Here is a 25983-nt window from a genome sequence, read left to right on the forward strand (position 1 = left end):
TAGCTTTGCTTATATCAGCTAGTCTGCCTTATATTCTTTAATCAGTTGTGGAAGGCAATAATTGAGAAGGGTATTTTAAAGACAATATTGAGTAATTTTAAAGAAGTAGATTCTGTAAGTAGTAGTGTTAAAATACTGTGCAAGAGTGCCTCATTTTTACAATCTCTCCTTTTTCAGAAATGCAGATAATCATACTGGAATTAAAAGCTTAACATGAGCTCAACTTGCAGATGCATTTATTATAAACTACTACTGACCTACATAGGAACAATGTTCGAATGCTTCATTTTTAAAGCCAATTTTCATAATTAAAAAGGAAAATTGTCTTTTTGTTGACCAGAGGAAGATGTGAGGGGTAAGGAAAAATGAAGATGTTATCGAGGATGCCAAAGTTACTAATAAAACAGTGTATGCTTTATTTTTTAATTTGTGTTGTCTTAGAGATTAACTATTCAAACAAAAGAAATCCCTCAGAGTATTATGACTAGCTTGGGAAATTCGGTTGTTACTGTTGGCTTCCTCTCAGATAAGGACTACAGCAGTTCTGTATGATAAAACATTCTCTCTAAATAAACAAATACTCTGTTGGGTGGCCTGTTAAGTAGCTGTTGGCCTGTAAATGCAGAACAGGTAAAGTGTGTGAATGCAGTTAGTCAGCGTAACCACATATAACAGAGGCTACAGACAAATTTAGGAGCAAGTGGACTAGTGAGTTTATTTTAAAAAAGGTGCTGCATTGCGCCTTGCCCATACGTGTAAAAGCCTTCTGTCAGAAAAAGACCTCCATTTTTAAAGACAGACAGTGAGGACTGTCCTGTCTGATCTATATGAAGAACAAGTATTTTGCAAGTCAGTATATAGTTTTTCGTGTAATACCTAATTCATGTCAGTATTGTTCCTTATGTAAAATCTGTGTGTAAGTAGCTACGTTCAGTTTAATTTTAGGTATTTAAAACAAGCAAAAGTAAAGCTTACATCACTCTTGATTACCACATTCTCTCCCTCTGCTTGGATTTTATGAATATTGCATGTTGCCTTGTTTAAGAAGGCCAGCTTCAGCATTTCCACAGCTGTGTGGGCATTATCTTCTCCCCTTCATCTTTACATAATACAATTAAAATTATATTCTGCATACTGTTTTCTAGCTTATTGAATATCCTTATTATTGTATCCACGTGTGTCTGCACAGAACAGGTAGAATATAATTCAAGCTGCCACGGATATTGTGATTTTATTTTTTATTTTTTGGAGAAGTGTTCTAATCAATTGAATATACACTGTGAAGAAACAAAGCAGTGGCTAAACATTCATTCTCAGAAAATCATGAGCAGCTTGTTCAGGGTTTGGCATTTGTCTACAGATGATTTTTTTAAAAAATTTATATATATATTTTTAATGAATAAAAATTTTACTTAATAATTTTATGTGGATTTTTATTTTTGTTTTTGTTTGTTTACAGAATTCACATTTAAAAGATAAGTGCTAAAAAGCTGCAGTGTCCATTGTGGGACCAAAGAATGTTTTATTTTTGATATGGATAGTATTTGTGTGGTTATTTTTCTGCAAATTAGATGGCACAGTACTAAATACTGTGATGCTTTGTTTTATTGGAGTAGACTTTGACCGAACAGAAGAAGATATTTTGAGCATTTTGATTTCGAATGTTTGTACATCGCTGAGGTAATTAGATGTGGCTGTGAAAGAAACTTTAAGCCAATAAAATATAATACCCCAGGTTTATTGTGAGGTCTCGTGAATACTTTGTCTGTTTGATAAAGTACTATAACATAAATTAGCTGAATTAATAGTAAATGTTATAATGGACTGGATAGTGTGATGTGTCTTTCATCTTTATGTCATGCAGGATTTTCAAGAATATGGGAAAGCTTATTTCTTAACAGAGTGTGATTTAATAATAAAATATAATTAATTTTCATTTTATTTTCTCTGTAAGTTAAACTTGCTATTGTATCTTTTTATAACTAGTTAAAGGAATAAACATATAGATCCTTAGCAGAAACAGGAGACTAACTTTCAAGATGGCAGCTTACGAGAAGTTACAGTAGCTTGATTGTTTCATGATGAAGAAGGAATCTTAAAAATGTACTGCTTCCAACTTGGAGCTTATTAGAGTAAGTTTGTTTATTTAAAAGGATGATTGATGTTCAGTGTTTCAGTAGCAAACTTAGCAGCCCACGTGAGCAGGATTTTGGGATCTATATGTCTTAAGAGTTTAAATAACAACAACAAATGCTGATCTTTTATAATCAAGTTTACCAGTTACTGAACCACGTATGTGTATTTTTTAAAGTTTATACTTAAAGAGACATAAGATTGCAGATATTGCTGTCGCCTTTTTAGTCTTCTTGCACGCATTTTAAGGTTTGCTTTAAAATGGTTGCTTGGAGAGTCTTCAGGGATGCATGACTGCTTTTATCATACATATGTTCGATTAAGTAAGCAGGTGATCACATTCTCTTTTAATTTGTTCCTCATCTAATGGTCAGATAGTCTCTTGCTTAGCCATCATTTTTTGCTACTTAACCTAGAAAATCTGCTTTATTCTACACAGTTGTCTCTCATCCTCAGCGCTAAAGATCCTTGTTGTAAAGCACAGAAGATACCAAGAGAGTTTCTTATATCTGCCAAAGGAATCTATTTCAGTGTATTATAATAAATTATGTGCTTGCAAATAATAAATTGAAGTCTGTTTTATTTGAAGCCTGACAGAACCCCTGAAAAACACAGCCAGCAAATCTTGCCATGTGGTATTTTTACGTGTGTGTGTAGTGTGTACGTGTATTTGTTTGCGTGTATGTAGAAATGGGTGGCATGGTGCCTGTCTGTCATATTCTTTCTGTCATGCTGGATTTGTGAGAGTATGTATGAATACACTGTGCATCTGTTTGTATGTAAGCTTCTTCAGGTATATGACAGATACATGCATACAAGATACCCATATTTCTAATCCCATCTTCTGTTGTCTATTAGCAGTTTTTCCTCTGAGGTGCCTGAGGTTGTATATTTTGCTGGGAATACATATTGTACCAAATAAACAAGGTTTTCCCATCATTTTCCAAAATGGAGAGTGTTTGTAGCTTCATCTGGCCTTTTCTATTTTTTCTTGTATTTATGGAGAAAAGATTTAGAATATTTCATTAGAAAAAATATTAGAATATTTCTGCAAGTCATGCAGAGATAAACAAAAAATTATATGTTGAAGAATGTTGAAGAGGTACAGAAGCAAAGTAGTCAGCACACGGAAAGGAAAAACATGGGGAAAGATAGATTTCAACAGGAATTCTTATTAGTGAATAGACTGCAGGTAGTAAGCAAATTGGTATAATTGTGAAATGTTTGTATTTGAATCATACATTTTACTATGTTAGGTATTTTTCTGTGTATACTGTTACTAATTTGGATATTAGCATTGTTTCCAGAGCTATCAATGGAAATCTAGTTTCCAAGTGATATGAGGTAATCTGATACATTCACTAAGAGGTGAGGTCATATGTGGGCTGCTCTGCAAGTTCTGTCTCCTTGTATCATTACTGCTGGCCATCCCTAGGTGGATGGATGTTGGTGGCAGGGCAGCAGGAGTGTATATGTTGTAGTTTCTATGAAAATAAACTGGAGGCATATTACTTTTGGAGTTACTGCTTTTGGAGTTATGTACACATAGTGTGATGAGGTTATAGTTGCTGAATAAACTAAAAACAACATAATGTCTGTGCAGTAATTGTATATATGGAGCTAAGTGATAGTTTGCTGTTACATGAAGAACATCTCAGGGATCCTTTGTCAAAACTGTTAGTAATTTCAGCATGAGGTTATAAAGCAGAAGTAATGAAAGAGCAGAAAAAAATGGATACTCACCGAAATATTCTGAAGCAATTTGAGTATAATAATTCTGAACTGTCAACTGTAAGGTTGTTCCTGTTCCACCACCTGTTCTTCAGTATTTGGGAAGATTGAGGTATGAACCCCTTGGCTTCAGTAAAGGGTCGTTACAACCTAAGTAATAGGATAAATAATTTCTCAGAGCACTGATTAGATCTGGATGCTTAAAACCATAGTCATCCAAATGGTTTCCCATCTGACATCAGTCTTTATCAGTTTGTCAGCCAGTCATTACTTGTTTATTCATAAAGTTCCTTTACGGTAGGTTCTCTTCTTGCAGCAATTCATCAAGTATATCTTCCCAGTCAAATTTGCTTTCCTATATTATCTGCACTGTGCCAACTTCATTGCTTGAGAGTTTATAGCCCCTGGGATTCTTCCCCAGCATGTTCGTGTGCTTCTGTCTTCCTTTCTTTGTTAGCCATTGAAGATAAGTATAATGATGCACTTTCAAACTGTAGAATTCAAAATGAAGATAGTTATCTTTTTCTTATTTTTGCTGTGATGTTGCTTACCAAATTTTTGAGTATATAACCTTCCCTCATGACCCCTTACTTATTTAGTTCTTCTTGTTACAACAAGCACTTGTGCTTGTCAATGATGAAGATTTATATTATTTGTATCAAATAGCTGTCAGGAAGCATGGTAGATTTGATCGCACTTTTTAAGAAAACATCCTCAGAAAAAGTGCTGCTGTACCAGTGCTGATGCATGACTGATGTTTGTAATGACCATGTTGTTAGAAAACTAAAGAGTAGACTACTTCTGGGCAAAGGGTTAACATTGCTATGTTAAAATGTGGCTTACAGACTTGAATTCTATGAAGGTTTCATGGAGTTGATGGCATTAATGAGTTTACTTGGATTTCTAAAATGCGTTTAGTACTGATGTCCATTCATCAGAGAAGAAACTAAACTGATTTGGAAAGGTCTTTGACTGGCATCTGGGTTAAAGATGGAAAATGATGAGTAGAATAAATGGTCTTTTTTTTTAAAGGTAGCCAGTAGTGACCTAGTGTTATGTCTGCTGGGACCTGTTCTGTTCATCTTAATTTTTAACTTAATTGGGGAAAAACAAAAGGGGGTAGGGGGTGGGGATGGGTGAGGTGTTAAAGTTTTAGTGTGGTTAAAACTGAAAGGAAGAGCTTCAGAAGTGGAATGGAGTGAAGAAATATGTGAGAGATAAAATTCAGCTTATTTGGATGCTGAAAGAATTGTCTGGGAGTTAGTACCACCAGAGATGAATTTTCAGGATATTAACAGCTAGAAGCTGTGAAGAGGGATATACAAGTTAAACAAACAATTTATAAATATATATATATACTTATATATATATTTTATATATATATATTTTAACATATTTCTGAGTTTCTACAGAGATAGGATGATGGCATAGATTGACATTTGGTCTGACGTGGCATGAAGGGATGGTGTTTGAATTTTTGCTTCTGGTTTGTTTGTTTGTTTTTTCTCTATCAGTGCTGTGCTCTCTTAAGACTGGTTGGAGCACAGCCTCAGGAGGAAGAGGAAATTTGGCTTCCTTCTAGAACTCCTGAACATTATGAGGGAAGGGGGCCTTCAGTGGCTCGGGATGGAATGGAGGGTTGGAGGGAGAAAAATTAAGGACGTGACAACAGCTTGGGAGTCATGATTCAAGAAGAGAGACTAAGGGACTTTTATGGAGAGTAGGTGACAAAGAGGTCTGCCAGGCCAGTGATGGGAGAGTCTTTTCTCTGAGCAGGTAGCAGTGTCTAGCGTGTGCTCCGATTCACATCTGCCCTTCAAAAATACCATAGGAAGTGGGAGAGTTGTACTGAGACTCAAGAATGACTGATGTGCCTTTTCAAGTCACTTTTTTTTTTTTTTTTTAAATTTAAGTGGATAATATTTTTGATAATAAGGTTTGCTTATTATCTTGATTTATAGTGTAGCTTCAGGTATTTGTTTAAAAAAAATTCAGTCTTATTTGGGAGCTCAGTAGTTAATGTTAAAGTGTTAATTGGAAGGTCTAAGCAGATCACTGCAAAGCTCTGAACGCCTTGATAATAGCACAGTCCCTAGCACATCATGTCATGGAGAAGTTTAATGTTTGCTGCTTGTGTTTGTATGTGTGAAAATTTGCACTTTAACACTGTGTTAGTTGGGACAAAAATGTATGATAATTTAACTTTCTAAGTTCTGTATGAGGTGACTCTGGGATAAATTTGTCATAATAAAAAGTGGTAGGTGTGGAGGCTTCCTTTTTTCTTCCCTTCCAATAGCTTTGTTACAGTTTACAAAGGAGTTACAAGTCATCATATTCTGGGGTGGATAATTATACTTCTGTGAGATTCTAGAAATACTGCAGTTTCTTGTAATATTTTTTGATTCAAGGATTTTATTTTTTTTTCTGTCATCCTGATTCTGCCTGTATATATGTCTCAGAGCTTTTTGGAGAAGGATCGTTTTTTACCTCGAATACAGATGAGACAAAAAAAAAAAAAAAAAGGAAAAAGAAAAGCCTTGTTTTTCACTTGCTACTAACAGCAGTTAAACATAAATTTTCCCTCCTTAATTAGCCTGTGTGTCACCAGATAATGAGAATCTTCTAGCATGCTCTTCATTTATTCATTGCCATGCAAATAGTGTTCCTCAGAAAGTGGTGCCTACACTGAATCTGTCTTCGCCTTGGCATTGTTTCCATGTATCTTCCAGCCAACTCTTAATAAATCAACTTCATTTTGCCAGTGATTTTTTTCAGCATTTTGGCTGATGTAGCCAAAGTTAAAGCTTTTTGTACGTTGTAATTTTGGCTCTTAGGAGTTGTTTGTGTGGTACCGTGTCCTCTGTTGACTTAACAGAACAATTCTTCTCCTAACTTCCATTTCTTAAAGTTTGGTTTGATACATGTTCCATTTAGCACACACAGGGCTTTGTCTGGATTTCTGTGATAATTCACTCAGCAGAAACAAATTACTGTAGACAATAAAGGAAAATATAGGAGAAAGGGAAAGTTTTGCAGAATAGCTCAAGTAGCAAACAAGAGCATCATGTGTTGTAAATGTCTTGATTTTGAAAAGGACTTGTTAGGAGGCAATTAATGAACCAAAAGCATAGACTGAAGGAATTTCTGTTAAATTCTCGTTTGTATTATTTTTCAGAGGTGGGAATGATGCAAAGAATCTGACCCTCCCATCTGCTCTTTGCTTGTAACATGGATTTTGATAGTGAAACAAACTATAAAAGCATAGTAACTTATAAAATAAGAGTTTGCTTCTACTTTTCATAATCTAATTATAAGAATACAATTCTGTGCAAAATATTGCACAGAAGATGTAAGGCTTACTCAAGTTTGTGCTCTTAGAAACAAAGGAAATACCGTTTTTAAGGTAGATGATGCCCCTCATATTTTGTCAGCTGGCCCGTACACGCTGTGATTCCATTTTACATACTCAGAAAAAAAAAAAAAAAGAATAAGAAAAGACTGCCAAATAACTGCTTCATGCTGACACTGAGGGTGAAAATACACTGTTCTATCAAATTAAGTGTTCTTGAACTCAACTCACCTCTGCAAATGAATTCTTTAAACACAGATTTTCATGTATGTTAGAGATATTCAGGGTCAGGAATTTCTCTTGAAAGATGCTTTTTGACAGAAATGCATTCTGTGGGGAAACATACATTTTTATCAAAAATGTTTTAATAAAAAATAGATTTTTAACCTACTGTATTCAAAACAAAGCCCATTTATGTCCTCTGTCAGCTGAATTTTCTAGCTGACAGACTGCATCTCCTTGATAAACTGTGGTCCCTCTGAGTGGGTATCATGCATCATTGGAAACATCGCAGTCAGGCACAGTAGGCAGCGAGTTGAGGATACTGGGATGTAATAGAATGCAAATTCGGAGATATAGCTCTCACTTGGCACTGTAGCATCCTAAACAGAGCTCAAAACTCTATTATATTTGGCAAAAGTATTTTAATTCAACAATAATGAGTATTTTGCATTCAGTGTAACTGCATTATGTTTTGTATTCTAAAATAATATGGAATTTTAAAACTCACTGCAAGTTGCCAGACTCTGTAGAAGTGCAGTTGTACATGTATGTAAATTTCACCTTATACATATTTAATAAGAGAGAAATTGGGAAATAGAATAGTAGCATGGAATCTGGCTGTTTAACAGACATGTCCTCTTCCAGATGATTGACTGTGTGAGTATTTGCACATACTTCGTGGTATGTATATACTTTTACTGCTAGTAAGAAACATATCTTTTTAAGCTTCGTATTTACCCAACTCTGCACAACAGGCATCATAAAAATGAACAGAAAGTTGTGACACTTGTTTGGTTCTTTGAATAGTAACCCAGGTTTCCGCTTCCTGCCTCAAGTCTTCATTATTAAAAATGTAAATCTAATACATGTTGATTTATAGTATATATATCATTTATTATTTGTATTAAATAAAAATACTAAAGCATACTTGCTTTATGTAACTGTAGGAATGATCTTACTGTGCACATGGTGACAGTACGTTTGTCTAGTATGAAAATGTAGCGAGCCGTGAATAGTCTCACTTAGAAAGAGTGTTCTGATTAGTTCTTAGGTGCAGGTCAATGAAGTACTAGTTCCTGTATTTTTGCCTCCTATAATCCTACATTGATCTTGATAATGCCTCCTTTGAGGCTGAATTTCTAAAGGTTTCTATTTCATATTTTGGAGATATTATTGTAACTGCAAGTGCTTTGTTGAAGAAGTATAAAGCCCTCTACTCAGCTGCAACATTTTTTGCCTGAATAAATATCTGTGGTGTAGGTGCTAAATTTTGAGGTTCTGTACCTCATGCTGCATTAATTTATACCTTATTTTCTTTTCATCATATTGTTTTCCATTTTTTTTTCACTATTTCCCTTTCAAACCTGTAAGTGATTGAATTTATCAAGGATTTCAAGGGATGATGTTGTTCATGCTTAGCATAGGAAACACAAATATTCCTTTTTTTGTTGAAGTTTTTCCTAGTCTGAGCTTTTCTGTTCCTTCTTAAATTAACTGCCTTATCCTAAGGTTGGGTTTTTCTTGTGCAGAGTTTTTTTTTTTGTATCCCATGCATCCATGGTTTTCATAGGAGTGAAGAATCAGCAGTGACAACAGCCTTGAAGCACCTAAAGGGAACGGCCACATCAGAATTATGCCACAGGGAAGAAAAATACTGTTCCGACTGTGCATTTGATATGCAAGGAATAGTGAAATATATGGAAACATCCTCTAAAAATAACAGTACATTTGAAAATATTGATTAGCATTTATTGATCATTTGATAAACTCTTAATGTCAGAGAAACTCCCTTAAACTTAGTAGATTTTCATGAATAGAATCAAATAACAGTTCAGTGTAATTTTTTTCTTTTAGTGACTGCGCATGTAGTGCATTTAGGCATTTGCAAATAAGTCTATTATGTTCATACATACCAAAAATGCACTGAAATAACTGAAAATGTTATGAGAGTGACTTAGTATCTTAGAAAATAAAAACCTTTAAAATACAGGTTTATTTGGGCAGTAAAGAAGTTGCAATGGTACTGTACTGAGTTAGATCTGTTGTTCTTAGTTTGTTGTTATATTTTTGATTAAGCATAGCATTTGCAATTCTTCCAGAATCCAAGTTGGTTGGAAAACTGAAAAAAAGTTTTTTCTAGAATTTCAGTGAAATTGAGCTGGTGATATTTTATAGTTACTGACTTACCTCAGATAGTGTTCTGTCTGAGCACAGAATAAGATAACTTTAGTTGGTCTGACAGCAGACTTGCACTAAAATCTTGATAAACTTCAATGTGTAGTTACAGCAACTGACAGCTCTTGGGTATGGTGGCATCATGTAAATAATTTTCTTTTAGAAAGTGACATTATTTGAAATGAAAATGAACAACATCATTTCACATAACGAATGCTTTATTCTTTCTAAAAGGTTAAAAAATGAGCTTGTTTCACCTCACGTCAGCAGTGCTGTCATCACTGTGACCATTTAAACTTGGTTATAGGGTCAAGCAACCAGAGCAATTGCCTCGCACTTCAGCCAATTAGAAGAGCTCCCACCAGGCTTGATTAAGAAACAGTGTAAATTTCCAGGTTGTTCAGGATTAAAAGATCTTTTCGTAAGGCTCACTCAGACAATAGAGTCATCATTCAGGATCACGTTAGACCTTGAGTATCTATAAATTAGTGGACAATAGTATTCTGATTTCTCCCATACTGTTATGACTTCTAGCGGTTTCATTGAGTTTGGGTGATGACTTGGCTTTCAGTATGTTATCTCTTTTTCTGCCCTTTGATAACAATAATTGAAAGAGTGTGCAATACTGGATTGAACACTAAAAGTCACTTTCAGTTTGAAGTCCAACTGTATGGTAAGTTTTCAGTATAGAATATTAAATATATAATTACTGTCAAAAATACTCTCATTTAACGACACTGATGATGTGATTTAAAATAGTAATATGTAGTAATTCACTGTACTCTATCTCTGTTCTGAATGGTGCTGGGACAGATGTTCATTTACTGTCTGAAACTGTAAATACTGCCCATGTTTTTGTAGTTAAGCTTGTTTCAGTCCTCAAGTGTTAGAATATAGTGGCAGCCATAGTAAACGTAACCTAGACTCATGCTTATTTTTGGAAGATCTAATAAATTCCAACACATCTTTGATTAGTCTTCCAGCTGATATTGATCTGTGAATGTCTCTGTCCTCCTGCTCCCAGTGTTTTCATACACAGAGGTCATGCTGAAAGTAATGCCTTCTTTTTATTTCCATGGAAACTACAACAGATACAAAGAGTGCAGTAATACTGCCTCATTTGCTACAACACACTGTTTTTCAGCGTAGTCACCAACCTTGGCTGTGCATTTGCACCAACAATGAACAGAAGTACTTCACTTAATGACGTGACAGCTGTGATTGCTATCTAGGATGCGACTTATCTTTCCTATCTCTGCCTCCACTGCTTGAAACACAAAAGCCACCTCCTCACTGTGCTCTCAGTGTTTGGTCTCTATAAACATTCACCAATGTCAGTGGGTGCCATTTCTTCCTCATGTCAGGCGCCATTTTGTCAGAGTGCCCCTCAGCTGCCATCTGACACACAGCAGTACCATGGAATGGAATTTTGGCTGGAAGGTTCAGCCTCTGCTCCCATACCACCACCATCTGCTTCTGACATTGTGGACCAATATAATAAAATAGGAGGCATTACCTTTGGAACAATTCTTGTATTTAAGTTTTGTCATGATTTTCAATCATGTCACGGTTTTGTAATTTTCGCTATTGGTATTCTACATCATAACGTCATGTGGAGCACAGAGAAGAACTACATGTCCCAGAGGACCTCACGGTCGGAGAGGGAAACACATCACGGAAGTGACTGGCTCTCTCTCTCACTGCCTGGCAGCAGGTGTGGATGTGCTTACAAGCCATGGCACCTTCAATTTCAAAGCAGGCTTCTTAGTCTTTAGAAGCCTTTCTCTCTCTCTCTTATTGATTTATTAGCCAATTTCAATTAGATTGTAATTAGTAAAATAAGTTCTCCTCCTTAGATCATTGCCACTGCTCTATTTGTTTCCTTGAGCCCAGATCCCATCTCCCTACCCCTTTCCCTTTTTCCCTTTCCATCTGTCAGGGGCTGGGGGGCCCAACGGCCTATTGCCCCCCCCCCGTCATGGGCATAGATTGATCTAGATAACTCCGTGACAAATCATTTGGGCATTCTCTGAATACATAAAATGTTATGAAAAGTGAATGTGAGTAATGAAGCTTATTTTGTCTGAAAGGGGTGGGGAAGATATGGAAACAAGTGTTGTGTACAGGGACCAGAGCTATCTGATTGGACTGAATTGTTGTATATGCTTCTCTTTGTGCTGAAGAGAGGTGTATCTAGCCAGAACAGTTTTGTACAGATATCTTTTAAAATATTTCCAAATACAAATATTAATACAGTTCTCCAAAATTAAACAGACTGCTAAATTTTTACTCATTGGAATTTGAAATCTGGCATTGTAAGCATTTCTTCTCTACATTTCCTTTCTTTATTAGTAGTTTAATTAGTAGTTTAATTTGCAGCAGTTTAATGTGTAGAGATGACTGGACCTCATGGCTGATGAAGACACTCTTAAAAGACAAGCAGAGTGGAGGTCATTTTCAAGGGCAATAATTTTATCACACTAGATGTAATCTTGAAGGTTATGTCGATATTAACAGGTAGTGCACTGTAGGTAGATTACATTGAGGACTCAGTGTGCATAATGTACATGTCAGGAGATTTTATTTTTGGACTAGTTGCACCTTGGTCCCATGGAGTGGATGTCCACTAACAGTCTCGAGCAAACTGCTGGCATCTTTTGGTCTGAAAGAAAATTAGTTCATGCTGAGACCATTCTGTGTTGTCAGGCAAAGTGCAGTGAGTGGGGGAAGCTGGGAGGCTGGCTTCAAACTGTCCTGAAAAATGAAAAAGAACTGATACAGACATGCACCTTGACTTTGAAAGCTGGGCGGATGTCTACGTTAGTAAATTTGTCCTCAGTTCACCTCGAGAATTACTTCTAAAAAGTCAGAGAAGGCATAGTTCATGCATATATGTACTTCAGTATTCCTACAGTACTGGTGCATAATTAGGCAGTGGTTGTTCACAAGATTGTCCTTGTAACATTTGCTTTCTGTGCTAGTATTTGGAGATTATATTCGCAGAACAACTTAGAGTATATGACTCGAAATCCTTTTATTTCCTTTATTTTTTTTTTTTTTCTTAATGAAGAACAACAGTTTGAGTATGGAAAAGCACAGCATTATGCCTGTTTAAAATAAAGAGTCTCTTGACTTCTTGTAAATGCTCTTTTTGTTGCTTTTGAAGAGATTAAAAAGCCCTTAAAAGGTAGTTTCTGTACAAGTTGCAGGAATGGTTAGTATTGGTGATAAGGTATGCTTCATTCAAAAAAGAGCAAAATGGGGTTATGAAGATATTTAAATGTACTTGAAATACATTAGTTTTCAGGTATGAGCAGAAGGAATACAACTCTTGATGTAGACTCTTGTGTGTAAAAAGTAAGCAGTATCTTTAATTAATTCATATTTTTTATTTTCTAACTTTTGCTGCTTCTGAAAATATTTTCTAAGTCAGGATAGACAGTAACAAGAAGTAATTTCAGTAAGAGCTTTTTGCTTTATCAGCAGTCTTTTCAATTTATTTTTGCTATCAGTGTATCCATCATTGTGGTATGGAACAGTCATTCACTAGCTTGCATTTAATTTTCTACCTGAATTTAGGCCACTGAGCATTAGGGACCCAGGGGCTTACAGAACCCCTTTAGTGCAGTAATCATTTACTTGGAAGCTTTTTGTGTATTAGAAATACGTTCTTTCAGCTGTATAATTCTATCCTATGTGGTTTTAATAAAATACAAGGTTGTTTCTGTCTTCAGAGTTTCAGCTGCATAAATGTGTCCCAAAGAATAAGCCAGATGAAACAATACCATGAGAGAAACGTAATTCTCTTCTACTTAGATCCGGTGATGATAGTTCCAGTGGTGTTAGTAGTAATAACTATAACATTGATGACTATCCCCTCTGGTTTATGCTGCTGTTAACTTCTACTGATATCTTAAAGGTTTAGAAAATGTGGTATTCAAAATACTGAGGTAACTTTTAATTAGCTGCCTTATTTTTATTTTTACAGGGCAAACCTTAGGTACACAGGTGAAGAAATTTGACTAATTTCTCAGTTTCCTACTTCTTCATCTATAAATTAGAGATTAATGGTATTCACTTTGAGAAGGACTTCTAAATAAGCTGATAGGTTTATCAGCTTATCGCTACCAGACAGACTATTCTTTACATTGTGACATAGTTTGGGGAAATACTGCTTATTTTATTTGACAGAAATTAGAGTTATATTCACTGCTCACATGAAATAAAGTTCATACCAGTGTTTCAGTAGCTGTTACATAAGTGTGCACTTGAGGGCAGGTTATGTGCATTTGCTTTGTACTTTATTACTCTAAGTATCTCTTAATTTCTTTCAGGAGGTGCTGAAACAGCTACAAGGAAGTATTGAAGATGAGGGAATGGCATCGTCTGGACAAATTGACTTATTGGAACGACTTAAAGGTAAATTTAAAATTATGTTTCAAGTAGGTTCACTTGTTTCTTAGGTTTTTGGTCTTTCTTTTTTTCTTCAAGATAGTATTTCCTAGCTTAGTTCTGTCTTCTTTCCAGTTCTGACTTTGTCGGTTTGACATAGTCTTACTGTTATTTTTTGATGAGCATTTTAAAGACACATTTTCAAAAAGATCATTTTTCTGAGTTGCTTTTGGGCTTCTGCTGCTGTTACCTTAGGACTTAAAGAATCATAGAACCTCTTGGGTTGGAAGGGACCTTTAAGATCATCGAGTTCCAACCCTTCTGCCCAGCAGGGACACCTCCCTCTAGACCATGTTGCTCAAAGCCCTATCCAGCCTGGCCATGAACACCTTCAAGGAGGGGGCATACACAGCCTCTTCCAGAAACCTGTTCCAGTGTCTCAGCACCCTCACAGTAAAGAATTTCTTTTTAATACCTAGGTTAAATCTACTTTGTTCTAGCTTATTCCCCCTTCTAAAAAGTTCCAGGCTACAAGAACAATTCATGTGACACTTTTAATGACATTTTTACAAAGCTCTACCCATTTCTTAATTTCTCTGGGAAAAAGGTAAGCAGACTGGTGTGGGGACACTGTTTCTAATTGGAAGAGCAGTAGTTTTTCCCATCTGCTCAAGGACTACTATTGTCTTAAACGTACAGTCAAGACTGGGTTTGTTTGCCTTGTTCTTTTGTATTTCCCAGTGCAAAGTGTTCAGAATGCTTCCATCGAAGAAACCTGGATTTATGCATGAAAGGTGTTTCAAATGTGCTGCTGAGCTTCATCTTTGAAAACGTTTGCTTTCTGTTATCCAGAACTGAACCTGGAGAGTACCAGCTTTCCTGGAGTGAAGTTAAGGCCAAAGGTGTCTGTGCGCTCATTTGGGAGCCGGGAAGGGTCTGTGTCAAGCCGTTCAGGAGAGTGCAGTCCTGTTCCCATGGGATCATTTCCAAGAAGAGGATTTATGAATGGAAGCAGAGAAAGCACTGGTTATTTAGAAGAGCTAGAAAAAGAGAGGTATATTTTCTTATCTGTTCATCCAGTATGCGGTTACTTTTAATTTCAAAGGGAAAAGTATAGTGGCACAGTTAATATTTAGCTAGATTTTTTTTCCGTAAAGGTATATTTAATGTAACAAGTAAGGAAACAAGGAGTTTGCATTATATTTAGCTGCAAAAAAAAAAAAAAAAGAAAAGAAAAAAAAAGTCTTAAAACACGTAGAACACATTTTGCTGCTTCTTGCATGTTGTAGTTACTGTAGTTACTGCTCATTGGCTAAAGGTTAATTTATGTGGATCTTCAGAAGATGGCTAGCATTTTAAAAAGATTGAGATATCATGGCATCTCATACCCATTTGTATCTCCGCACCATTGTTGGTAAGTTGATAAGTTGAAACTGATGATGTGATGGTGCAGTTTCTTTCTGTGTTTTGAAAATTGTTACAGCAACCATAGCTAGTTGATCAGTTATTTATTGTTAGTAGACATTTACAAATGGATTCTTGTCTCTTACCAAAGTTGTCAGCTATACTTATTTATTCAGTCTTTGGGATTTCATTCTCGTGTGATTTTTTTGCATGTTGGCAAAACTGTGGAATTTCTTTTCCTGAAACATAGAAATAGTCACTTAATAAGAAGGTCGGCACAGGCGTAATGCAGGGTTGTAGCACATTGTCAATTACTTTTGAAGGAAATGTAAGAGATGGGTAGCTTTTTCCATTGAAGACATCTTTATACCTTAAAATGAAACTGTCTGAAATCCCAGATGTTCTTAGAGGCGTACTTATAGGGTTTTCTAAAGATTTGGTCATAGCAAGCTGCTTAATTGATAGGATGTAATTCTATAGGGCTGAAGAACAGTCAGCAACTTTATATTTTAATGCTTAATAGTTCTAACAAGAAAAAAAAAAAGTACTTGGAACTATAATATAAAAATTAGTTGGGAAGGAAATTGTGGGGCAGCAGCCTAGAATTCCTGCTTTTAATCTTTCATCAACTGACTCTCCCAGATCCTTCTCCTCAGGGCTGTTCTCAAGCCATTCTCTGCCCAACCTGTATCTGTGCGTGGGGTTACCCTGACCCAGATCCTCATGTTGAGGAAGGCTTTTATGCTTTAAGTAATATTTTTAGATCCCTTTCATTTGCTGAAATGAAAGTGGATCCATAGTGAGTCTTCTCTAGCGGCAGTTTTTATCTCAGATTTTATTTACTGGTCATGTTTGTTTCCTCTCCAAACTGCAGACTCCTGAAAAGCTATACAGAAAACTGTAGGATCCAGGAATCTCTTCCTACTTACTTAACTCAGTCTTAAAGAATCTAACGTATCTGCCATTTTAACTCATGGCTGTTCCCTCCTAAGTTTTTCCATTCGTACAGCCTTTTATCCTAGTCTCTCAAGTATTGGTAGTAGAGCTCTCCATGTGTCATAGTTCACAAAGACAGGGCACTCCTGTTTCTAATCCAAACTAAGAACCGAGCAGTAGCTTATGATCTACCATCACGAAATATTGTACATGTTTGTGTTATTTCCAGTGCTGTTTTTTACCACACATGGTACTGAAATCATTTAAGTGTAGTTGTGGCTTCCAGTTACAATTCAAGTCATTGGACTCCAGGTCATTCAGAGAAGGGACCATTAATTTAGAGCAACTGGATTTCAGGTTAGTTACTCCAATACGTGTGGTTTATGATGCAATCTTTTACTACAGTTATCAATTCTAAGGTGATAGTTCTTTGAACATTTTTGTTCAGCAATGTCCAGAATGCTCTGTTTTTTGATTTTTATTTTTTTATTTTTTTTCAAACAATGCTGGAAAAAAAGGAAGGGAAAGGGTTATTTTAATTTCAGTTAAGTTCAGACAGTTACTGTAGCAACCGTGGGAGTAAAGATTAATGTTGCTGAGATGATGGTCTTCTTTAGAGGTGTGACAGATAACATCTGGCTTCGTTTATTATTGAAATAATAATCAATACTGCCCAGGTTTTTTTGCTGTTTTACAGGACATGTAGAAATAGTTAAGATGTTGACCTGGGCCCTAGGTAATCAGAAGAATCAGAATTTAGGGTGGAGAACCTTGGGCTATGCATCTGAAAGCAGTATGAATTCAGAAAGGAATTAACCACTTATTTTTCTATGCCTTGTGTTTTTGTTGCTAAGTTTTGGTATTTATAACCATATATTTATTTCAACATGGATTACTTGCTGGTAGGGGTTTTTTTCACAAATGTTGGAACATTAAAAAAATTTAGAGACTAGCATTTTTTTGAAACCTGCAGCATAAGAACATTTTCATTCAGCATTTTAACACCATGGAAAAACATGTTTTGCTTGTGGGCAGCAGTGTCAGGGCAAGGACCAAAATGTATTAACTGTATATGAATTGGGCAAAATCACAAGGTGCTTTTCAATAAAGAAATTCTCTAGGTGTTTGAAAAGGTAAACAAATAAGAAACTAGAAAAATTTGCTAAAATTAGTTCTAAATTGAAAAATGTATTTAACTTGACCAAAAATGCTCTTCTGAGAAGGAAAAAAAATAACCAAGTGGTATGTTGGAATGTTTTGCATGTTTCCCATTAACTCAATTCTCCTACAGTTTTAAAGTCAATAACAGCAGAAAATGGGAAATATGCATTTTTAGAATCTTAGAACTGTTTGAGTTGGAAGGGATCTTTAATCATGGACTGGTCATCCAGTCCAATTTCCCTGCAATGAACAAAGACATCTTCAGCTAGAACAGTTTGCTTGGAGCCCAGTTCAAAATGTTTTAGGTTACCAGTTTAGAATGTGCTGCTTAATAAATCTCTCCTGCTTTCTCTCTGGCTCTTTCCAGGTGTAGTTGGTCAGACACTTTTTCAGAGCATGATGCATGTTCTGCAGATTGCCTTTCATAAACCATAGGTTACCTCTGGTGTACCTTTTTTCATTTAGATAATCTCATCTTTGTCAGCTCTGTGACATAATACTAGAGGTAATGGTCTTGTGCTGATTTTTTTTTATGAAAATGTGTGTATTCCTTGATTGCTCCTCATTTTATTCTATTTTGTTGTGTTTTTTTTTTTTAATGTTTTTTTTTTCCCTTAATGTTGATTTTAAGCACTTTCTCTAGTCTTCTTATGTTCTTAACTCTTCATGGCTAACTGAATGACTTAACTGTTTCTCTACAGTATCTTTTAGATAACTTTCTGCTAACTCTTAAAAACACTGTAAAGTTTTGAAACTTTACTACTTTTGCCTTGTTGAATTTTCATTAATTCTAACTGCATATGACAGAGAAAATATTCTCTATGACAGTGCTGATAAAAGTAGTTTTGGGGTGCATAAAGATTTATTAACTCTCACTTAACCTCATGAAATTCTCAAAGGTTGCAGAAGGAGCTCTACTTCTGGTTGATGGAACCTCTGATAGTAACGTAAGTGTATGGAGCAACTCATCAAACACATCTACAGAGACGTACTGCTTATTTTTAAGGAAATTGCAGTGCAGTCTGCACTTCTTCAGGCATTGGACTGAGAGACCTTAAAGACGTCATTAAAATCTAAATCCTCCTGGAGCAATAATAGCAAAGCAGTAAGCCCAAATAAAGCATTGCACAGAAGCAAAAATGGACGCTATTGAATTTAAAGAGTTGCCCGCAGGTCTTGAATTGTTTTTTACAGAGTACTGATGGTTCCTAAGTTCATTTCTTGCTTCTAGCACCCATTATACATGTCAAAACAGATTGAATGACAGTGTCTCACTCATGAACTGAATACCCTCCATTTTGCAGGAGAAATTTAATCAATGTTCACTTAGCTGAAAGTAATGCCTCCTATTTCTACAACCAGGTCTTTAAATCCAGAGGCAAAATTAGTCAATTTGTAAATCTTTGTGTGGTCTTAACACAGCAACAGGTGAGAATAATCTGATTAGGGCTGTTAGAAAACATAGGTAGAAAATAAAATACTTATAATAAGAATTTGCATTAGTTATACTTCTGCAAAATTGATCTATCAAATAGGACACAACTAGTGCTTGGACACCCAACAGCATATTTCAAACAAGGAGGAAAGGAGGTGCACAGAGATCAGGCACTTAGGTCCCGTATGTTAGAGAATGGGCAGTGAAAGGCCAAAAGAATGACTTTGTCTCACGGCCTTTCTCAGAGTGTAATCTACTCACATTTCATTTAGTCTGTCTTCAGAAGACCTTGAGGGATTCCTCAGGGCACATCCTTGCTTTGGATATGGAGTATTATTGTTATCAAAAATAGTTTTAAGCATTTTTGAAGAAGAAGGCCAGTCAAGCAGATTCTTGAGAACATATAAATTCTTTTTACATGTTCTTTCATGAAGAGACTTGATTATCATCCTCCCAAGTTACTCTTGGGATGCATTAATAAAGTAATTTAGTGAAAAATTTATTGTATGCTTTCTTTGTTCCTTAAAAACTTAGGGTAATTATCCGTAACATTTTTTTCTGTGTGTTTTGTAAATGTTCATATGGCTCTTGCTTAGACTACAAACTGAGACTAAAGAGAGGCAGATGTAAAAGTTAAGGAGGGGAAGTAAAGCTTGCTGAGCATTACTCTGAGTTGTACAGAATAATACTGAAAATCTTACATATTTTAAAATGTGATATGAGAATTAATAATATATAATCGTATTGATAACTTTTGGGACTGTACTGATCTAGTTTATGAAGGATAGATAAAACAGTAGGTAAAACTTGTAATACATTTTCTTTTGGTACTCTGCACATTGTGAACTTCTTATCTTTCTCCTGTACTGCTCAGGTCTACAGTATGCTTATGATACCCATTTGAAATGCGCAAAATGGCTATAAGTGTACCCTGTCTGTAACGTTTTGTAGAAAATACTCTCTTTTATGTATTTTTAATAATCACAGAAATAACTTGATATTGCAACCTTTACCTTGGTGGTTTTTGTTTTTATGAGTGACAGAGTTAATGAGGAGATACTGCGAAGGGTGTGAAGGTAACTGTATTTAGTAACCTGATATTGAGATGTATTCACTGTTAAAATTCCCAGTCCTTTTCTTAAATAGCAGCCGCAGTTTGCTGTACCATACAAAAGCCTATTGTCTAAAAGAAGGTGGATTTGAGTTAGCATGTGATTGGTAACTGTGCTTAATTTTCACTAAATGCTACTAGGCTGTAAATTCTAAGTGGTAATAGAAGACATATCAATATTTACCTGTAACTGCAGGCCTGATGCACAAGAAATTAAAATGACCTGCTCAGCATAGCACAGCAATTTGTTCAGCTGGGTCCAGGGAACCTTCTTAGGCTTCTTGTTTGTGCTTTCTCCCTCAAACCTTGTTTCTTAACCTTTTGTGTTGGTATCAGTGCTCATTTCTGCCTTCATATTTGTTGATGAGGTCTTAACCATTAAACATTTCTTGCTTGTTTTCAATAGATCTCTTTTGCTTGCGGAACTTGAGAAGGAAGAGAAAGAAAAGGACTGGTATTACGCCCAGCTTCAGAACCTTACTAAAAGGATTGACAGTCTCCCTCTTACTGAAAATGTAAGTAATTGTAGTATGCTACAGACTCTGATTATCTGCTTCATATATCTTATGAACTTGGTAATTTTCTCTAATTTTCCCTTAAAATATTTTAAATTAGTATGTAAAGCTTGGTCTAAATAATGTTTTCATATGTAATTTTACATTTTAAAATTCATACATACCACTATGAATGCCAACACTGGAAAGGAACACCAAACAGTTACTGTGACAAATAATTACATCAGTAAGCTGTATCCCCCAGAGGTCTTTTTTTTTCTATAATTTTATGTTATTTAATAAAGTCTTTTAATTTTGAGAGCAGTATTAGTCTAAGAGACAATTTATGAAAGGGCTCTTCTTTCAAAACAGTAAAGTGGTGCTATAATGTGATACAATTGCTCCAACCTTGTACCCTTGCGTCTCCAAATAATTTATTGTCAAATATTGAATAATGAAGATCTCTGATAGGAATGAATATTCATGTAAGTGAAGATCTCTGCTTTCCAAGATAATACACATTTCTGGTTGTTAGGCCTCAGATTCTTGTATATATTTGCAGTGAATTCATTTGCATATACAGTTTTGATTGCTTGTCTTTACAGAGTCTAATCTGATTAGGCATAAATCCACCTCCTGGAAAAAGAAGTAGAATATGGAAGCACTTTAGTAAGCGGAGTGGAGTAGCTGGACATCAGCATATATAACATTCAGCTGTGGCCAGTTTAATCAGAAAACCAGAGGAGGAGAAAGTCTGAAAAAGATCTTGAGGCAGCGGAGTATATTCTCAAAGGCACTGTATTATGTCTGTGTCACAGTAAAGGTATTGTAGGTTTTAAGGTACAAATCTCTCAATTTCAATAGATAATCAGTAAAGTTAGCTCATTTTACTAGGACGTCTCACTTAGTATCTACACTAAATCTGTTCTGTTGTAATTATTCATTACTGCTTATTCATCAGCTGGGGATAGAATTGTGAATGTGCCTACAATGGGCAGACCCTGTTCTTTTTAATATCTTTTCAGTAGCATTTTATGCATTTGTAGGTGTTTGACTGTTTTGACTTTATCTCTGAACACTGTTTAAGTCTTCACTGAGAACTTGTCTTGAAGACTTATTTGCAAGCTGAATAGTCATCCAAAATACAGTAGTGGAGACTTCTATGAGCAGCGTAAAGGTGCAGCAGCCCTATTTGTATTTTGTAGGAATAATTAAAGCCTTCAACTTTAAAAAATTTTCATCATAGTTTCATTTTTTTTGCTTCAGTTTAGCCCATATCTTTGTCTAAACACTCTGAAATGCACAACCTTTTCATTTCTGTGCAGCTGCCGTAATAGAGCTGTGACTGCACTTCAGTCTTTACCTTTCTTTCCATATGTCAGTGTCTGAAAGCTTCCTCACATTTTTTAAACTCCTTTTTCCAAAATAGAAATGGTTTATAAATTCTGCTTTCATAAGATTATTGCATATTATTGGTTGAAAAAAGCTAGTGGAATATACTGGATCGGATACTTCCTTTTCTCACTCAAGAGTTACCTTTCTGTTACGGAGGTGTCTCTACATATTAAGTACAGTTGTAATGTTTATCACTGCTCCTTTCTGAAAGAACTTTTTCTGTCCTTCCCAGAAAGGCAACTGTCAAATGGAAGAACTTTAATCCCCCATAGCATTCATTTCATTTTACTGGTCACTCCCTTGTTGCTATGTAGTTTCAAAACTTCTGACCTCATGAAAAGTTCAGTGAACTTATATTCATCTTGTCAGGAAGTTAATGGTGTGCTTCAGAAAACATTAGCTACTTCTTTTCATGTGCAAACATGTTTACTGGATCTTTCTCCATTTTCCACATGTTCAAATATATGACATATGTACATGTGGGTAATAATTGAACTTGCTGCTAAAGCAGTCAACTTGTTAAGTCTACAGAGGTCTATGAGGGATCTATTTATCTCATGCTTAAAAAGTAGCTGTAGAGAAGACAGAGGTGCTCTTCACAAGGATGTGTGTTAACAGAACAAGAGGGCACAAGTTACTCAGGAGACATTTTGTGTGAATATAAAAAAAAAAAATCTTTGTTGTGATGACAGCATAATATTGGAATTGGTTGCTTATAGAAGTGGTGAAACCTATCTTGCTGAAAGTATTAAAAACTTGGTTTGACTTAGGCCTGGATACCGAACTTGAAGACCCTGCTTTTGACAGAAAGTGGGACCAGCTTATCTACAGCAGTTCCTGCCACCTTGTTTCCTGTTTTTGTCATCTTTAAAACTAGCACTTAATTTGATTTTCTTGCCTTTTGTTGTTGTTTTTTATTGGTTGCACAGACCTGTTGCTTTAAATCTACATTAAAATCATAAACTATTTGAAGTGCCTTTAAGCTATGTTGTTGTTACAAATTGAACATTATATTTTTTTCACTGGATAAGGTAGGTAACAGTAGTAAGAATGAGGTCATGGTATCATAACAACAGGTTGTACCTCTGGATGTTTTTAAGAATACTGATTCTCCTGGAATGTGTAGCAGTTTTGTTGACATGCTCATGTGCATTGGTAACCAAATATTCCAGGCTTGTAATGAGTGATAATGTCTCAGTTGTTATAGGTTGTATTTAGTTATTTGACAAAACTTGCAGGTATTGTTGTTTGAAACACAATTTGTATTCTTCTTTTTAATAACATAGCCATATTTTAGTGATCTACCACTCATCATCTGCTTATGAATTTTGCTGTGGTAAAATAGTTCAAAAGACATTAATCATTTACATAAATTTGATGCACTAAGATGCCTTCTCTGTAATTCGATTTCAGTTCTCCTTGCAAACAGATATGACCAGAAGGCAGCTGGAGTATGAAGCAAGGCAGATCAGAGCTGCAATGGAAGAACAGTTGGGTACATGTCAGGATATGGAAAAGCGAGCACAGGTATAGCTTTTATTAGAAAGAACAGAAAAAGTTTTTTTCTGTGATTTTATAAAATTAATGATTGCTGTATCTTTAAACAGTGTGTAAACACAGTGATAGCTTAAAGCATGTGTGTCCTTTTGGTTTGCCTGGGCTGCATTGAGAAAGACAAATTGAGGTGTGTATGAAATACATAGTATAGTTAATATATATAAGAAACAGAAGTTGTTCTTTAAAATATATGTCTATTAAAACATTTAAAAAGAGGGCCACAAATACTTAGATCTAGTGGTGTATTTGACTTTGTTTTTGTAAAACTAGTGCATCAAAGTCTGATGGTATGATGGAATTGGTTGCAATTCTTTACTGAGTTCTCAAGGTGCTCATCAGAGACCTCTTCAGAAAAAAATCCAGTGAGGATCTGGTAGATTTTCTTAACCAGAGACCACATGTCAATTCACATGCATAACTTGCAGTTGTTTGCTCTCACTAAGAGTTGTTTTGCATTCATAATGAGTACATGCACAATTTTGTAAGCAAATCATATTAGCCACATTTGGAAGTATTACTCAAAACATGCATGAGACCTGTAAATAGGATAGTTACTCTCCCATGCGTGTTTATTTGAAGTATTTATTCCTGCTTGTTTCCATGGATGTTAAATAACAAGTAGGTTAAATAATCTGGTTTTATGTGTTTGAAGAACAAATGTTTTCAATAAAACAGTCTGCTTAGGCACTATCTTCTCCAGGTTTATGTGAACAGGAATTTTGTTACATAGGATACATTTCTAATTAATTCTGTTCACAATTGGAGTTTAAACTGTGTTTTCTAAAGTGAATTAAACTTCTTAGAAAAGTTACGTGGCTTCAGTTTTTTGCAAGATACATATCCTGTAGTAGTGCTACTTCTGTTAGGTATATACGTAAGGGATGTGTAAAGAAGGATCTGTCAATATGGTTGTACTCAAGACAGAACCAAGTTTATTCTTCCCTGTTTTAGTCTGCCTGGATAATAACCAACTCTGACCTGGAAGCCTCATGGCTGTGCTATCAATGTTAAGTAGCTACAGTAGTGAATGCAGCTGTGCAACTTCTGTCAGTTGGTTTTGAGTGAAGGCAGAACAGGCTCAGCCTGAGTATGTCTGGTTATCTCTGTTCTATAAAGGAGCAGTGTGTCATCAGACTTCTGAGTTTTGTTACTAATGGGCTGATGTAGAATAAGGTAAAGTAAGCTAAATGGATACAGACAGTATGATACTGGCCAAGTTATTTATGTAGGCAGAGTATAATTGAAATTGTTAGAAGAAATTATTTGACTGTAATTCTCTCACTCTGAAAGTACGTTTTTCCTTAGGCGGCTACTTCCCTACCTGTTCTTCCTCAACTTCAGAAGGGAAAAAGTCCTATCAAGAGGATGTTGAAATCTTTGTATGCTTTCCGTATTAATGTTTGCCTGTGGGTTTATCACAAATGTTTTGTTCTTTATGTATAACACCTATTTACTTTAGAAAAGAAAAAGAAGAAAAAAAAGGTGTCTACTGACTGTAATTATGTAAAGATGATAGAATAGGAAGTGACTATATCCACATTTTCCTCTTGTGGGCTTTGACGGATAATTCCCCTTGGTTTCATTATACCAAGGATAGGTGCTAAAACTGTTCAGAGGTACACTGCTGTGCAGACATGTCAAAGCTAATTCTGTATTATTTCACTGTGATGTTCAAAACGTGCCATGAACTTGCTGGTTTTACAGCTTTCTTACTGCTCTGTATTTTCCCTCTGCCATAACTGTTTGTTATACAAAATACAATGCAAAAAGTGAAGGGAGGAAACAGATGAGGTATGTAGAAGGTAATGCTACAGATGTCTCTGCATTAAGAGTCACAGAGATTTATTCCATGCAAGAGCTGGTAGCCTTCCATTGCCAGTTAATTAGTATAGTAGCCACTTCTTCTGGAGGACCTTAAAATAATGATCTTCTCCACCTCTAATCTGTCATTGATTCCTCTGAACTTTTCATCGTAAAATAAGTCAGCTCACAGCAGTCATTGTTTGTTACCCCTTTTGAGGATTGTATATGACCGCGTGACAAACGGTAACACAAACAGATGCAAGAGAAGACTTTATTTTAGCTTGTTTAACTATTTGCACTAAGTCTTACCTGAAGTTTATAACTTCATGTGGTATTTCTCACTTGAGAGGAGAAAAAAAAAAGATTTGAAAAAGTTATTAAATTTAATCTTTGTTTTAAGTGTTTGAATATTCAAATGCATATATTTTCTTGTATAACCTTTACAAAAGCAAAGTGTTTTAAAAGAAAATATTAGTCCTTATTTTTCAGAAGATGAAGGAATGTTCTTAATAAGGGCTACTGGAGCAGTGATTCCCAAGTAATTTGTATCTTTAAATGTCAAGTTGCTTTATCCAACAATATTCTTTTGATACGAGTGATAAATAATTACAGAATGAGTAGGAATATATTGTGAATAGAGATGTGATGTTACTTACATGGCTTCTAAAATATAAACAATTTTCTT

The 25983-nt window shown here is 35.4% G+C and overlaps 1 protein-coding gene across 8 annotated transcripts in view; it reads left to right on the top strand.

The window, feature by feature from the left end:
• APC (APC regulator of Wnt signaling pathway) overlaps positions 1-25983 on the top strand; it is an 87410-nt gene that overhangs the window by 34461 nt on the left and 26966 nt on the right. For 6 of the 8 annotated variants that reach the window (XM_015849416.3, XM_085528358.1, XM_085528356.1 and 3 more), the window contains exons 3-6: positions 13945-14029; positions 14855-15056; positions 20456-20564; positions 23352-23465. In XM_015849416.3, the coding sequence (XP_015704902.2) occupies positions 13945-14029; positions 14855-15056; positions 20456-20564; positions 23352-23465 (510 nt within the window). Of the gene's footprint in view, positions 1-13944; positions 14030-14854; positions 15057-20455; positions 20565-21254; positions 21367-23351; positions 23466-25983 lie in introns of those variants that run through there. The other 2 variants (XM_085528359.1, XM_015849423.3) reach the window with 2 other exon arrangements.

This window comes from Coturnix japonica, chromosome Z, assembly GCF_054131305.1.
Source record: "Coturnix japonica strain WE chromosome Z, WE-NBRP24, whole genome shotgun sequence".
NCBI lineage: Eukaryota > Metazoa > Chordata > Aves > Galliformes > Phasianidae > Coturnix > Coturnix japonica.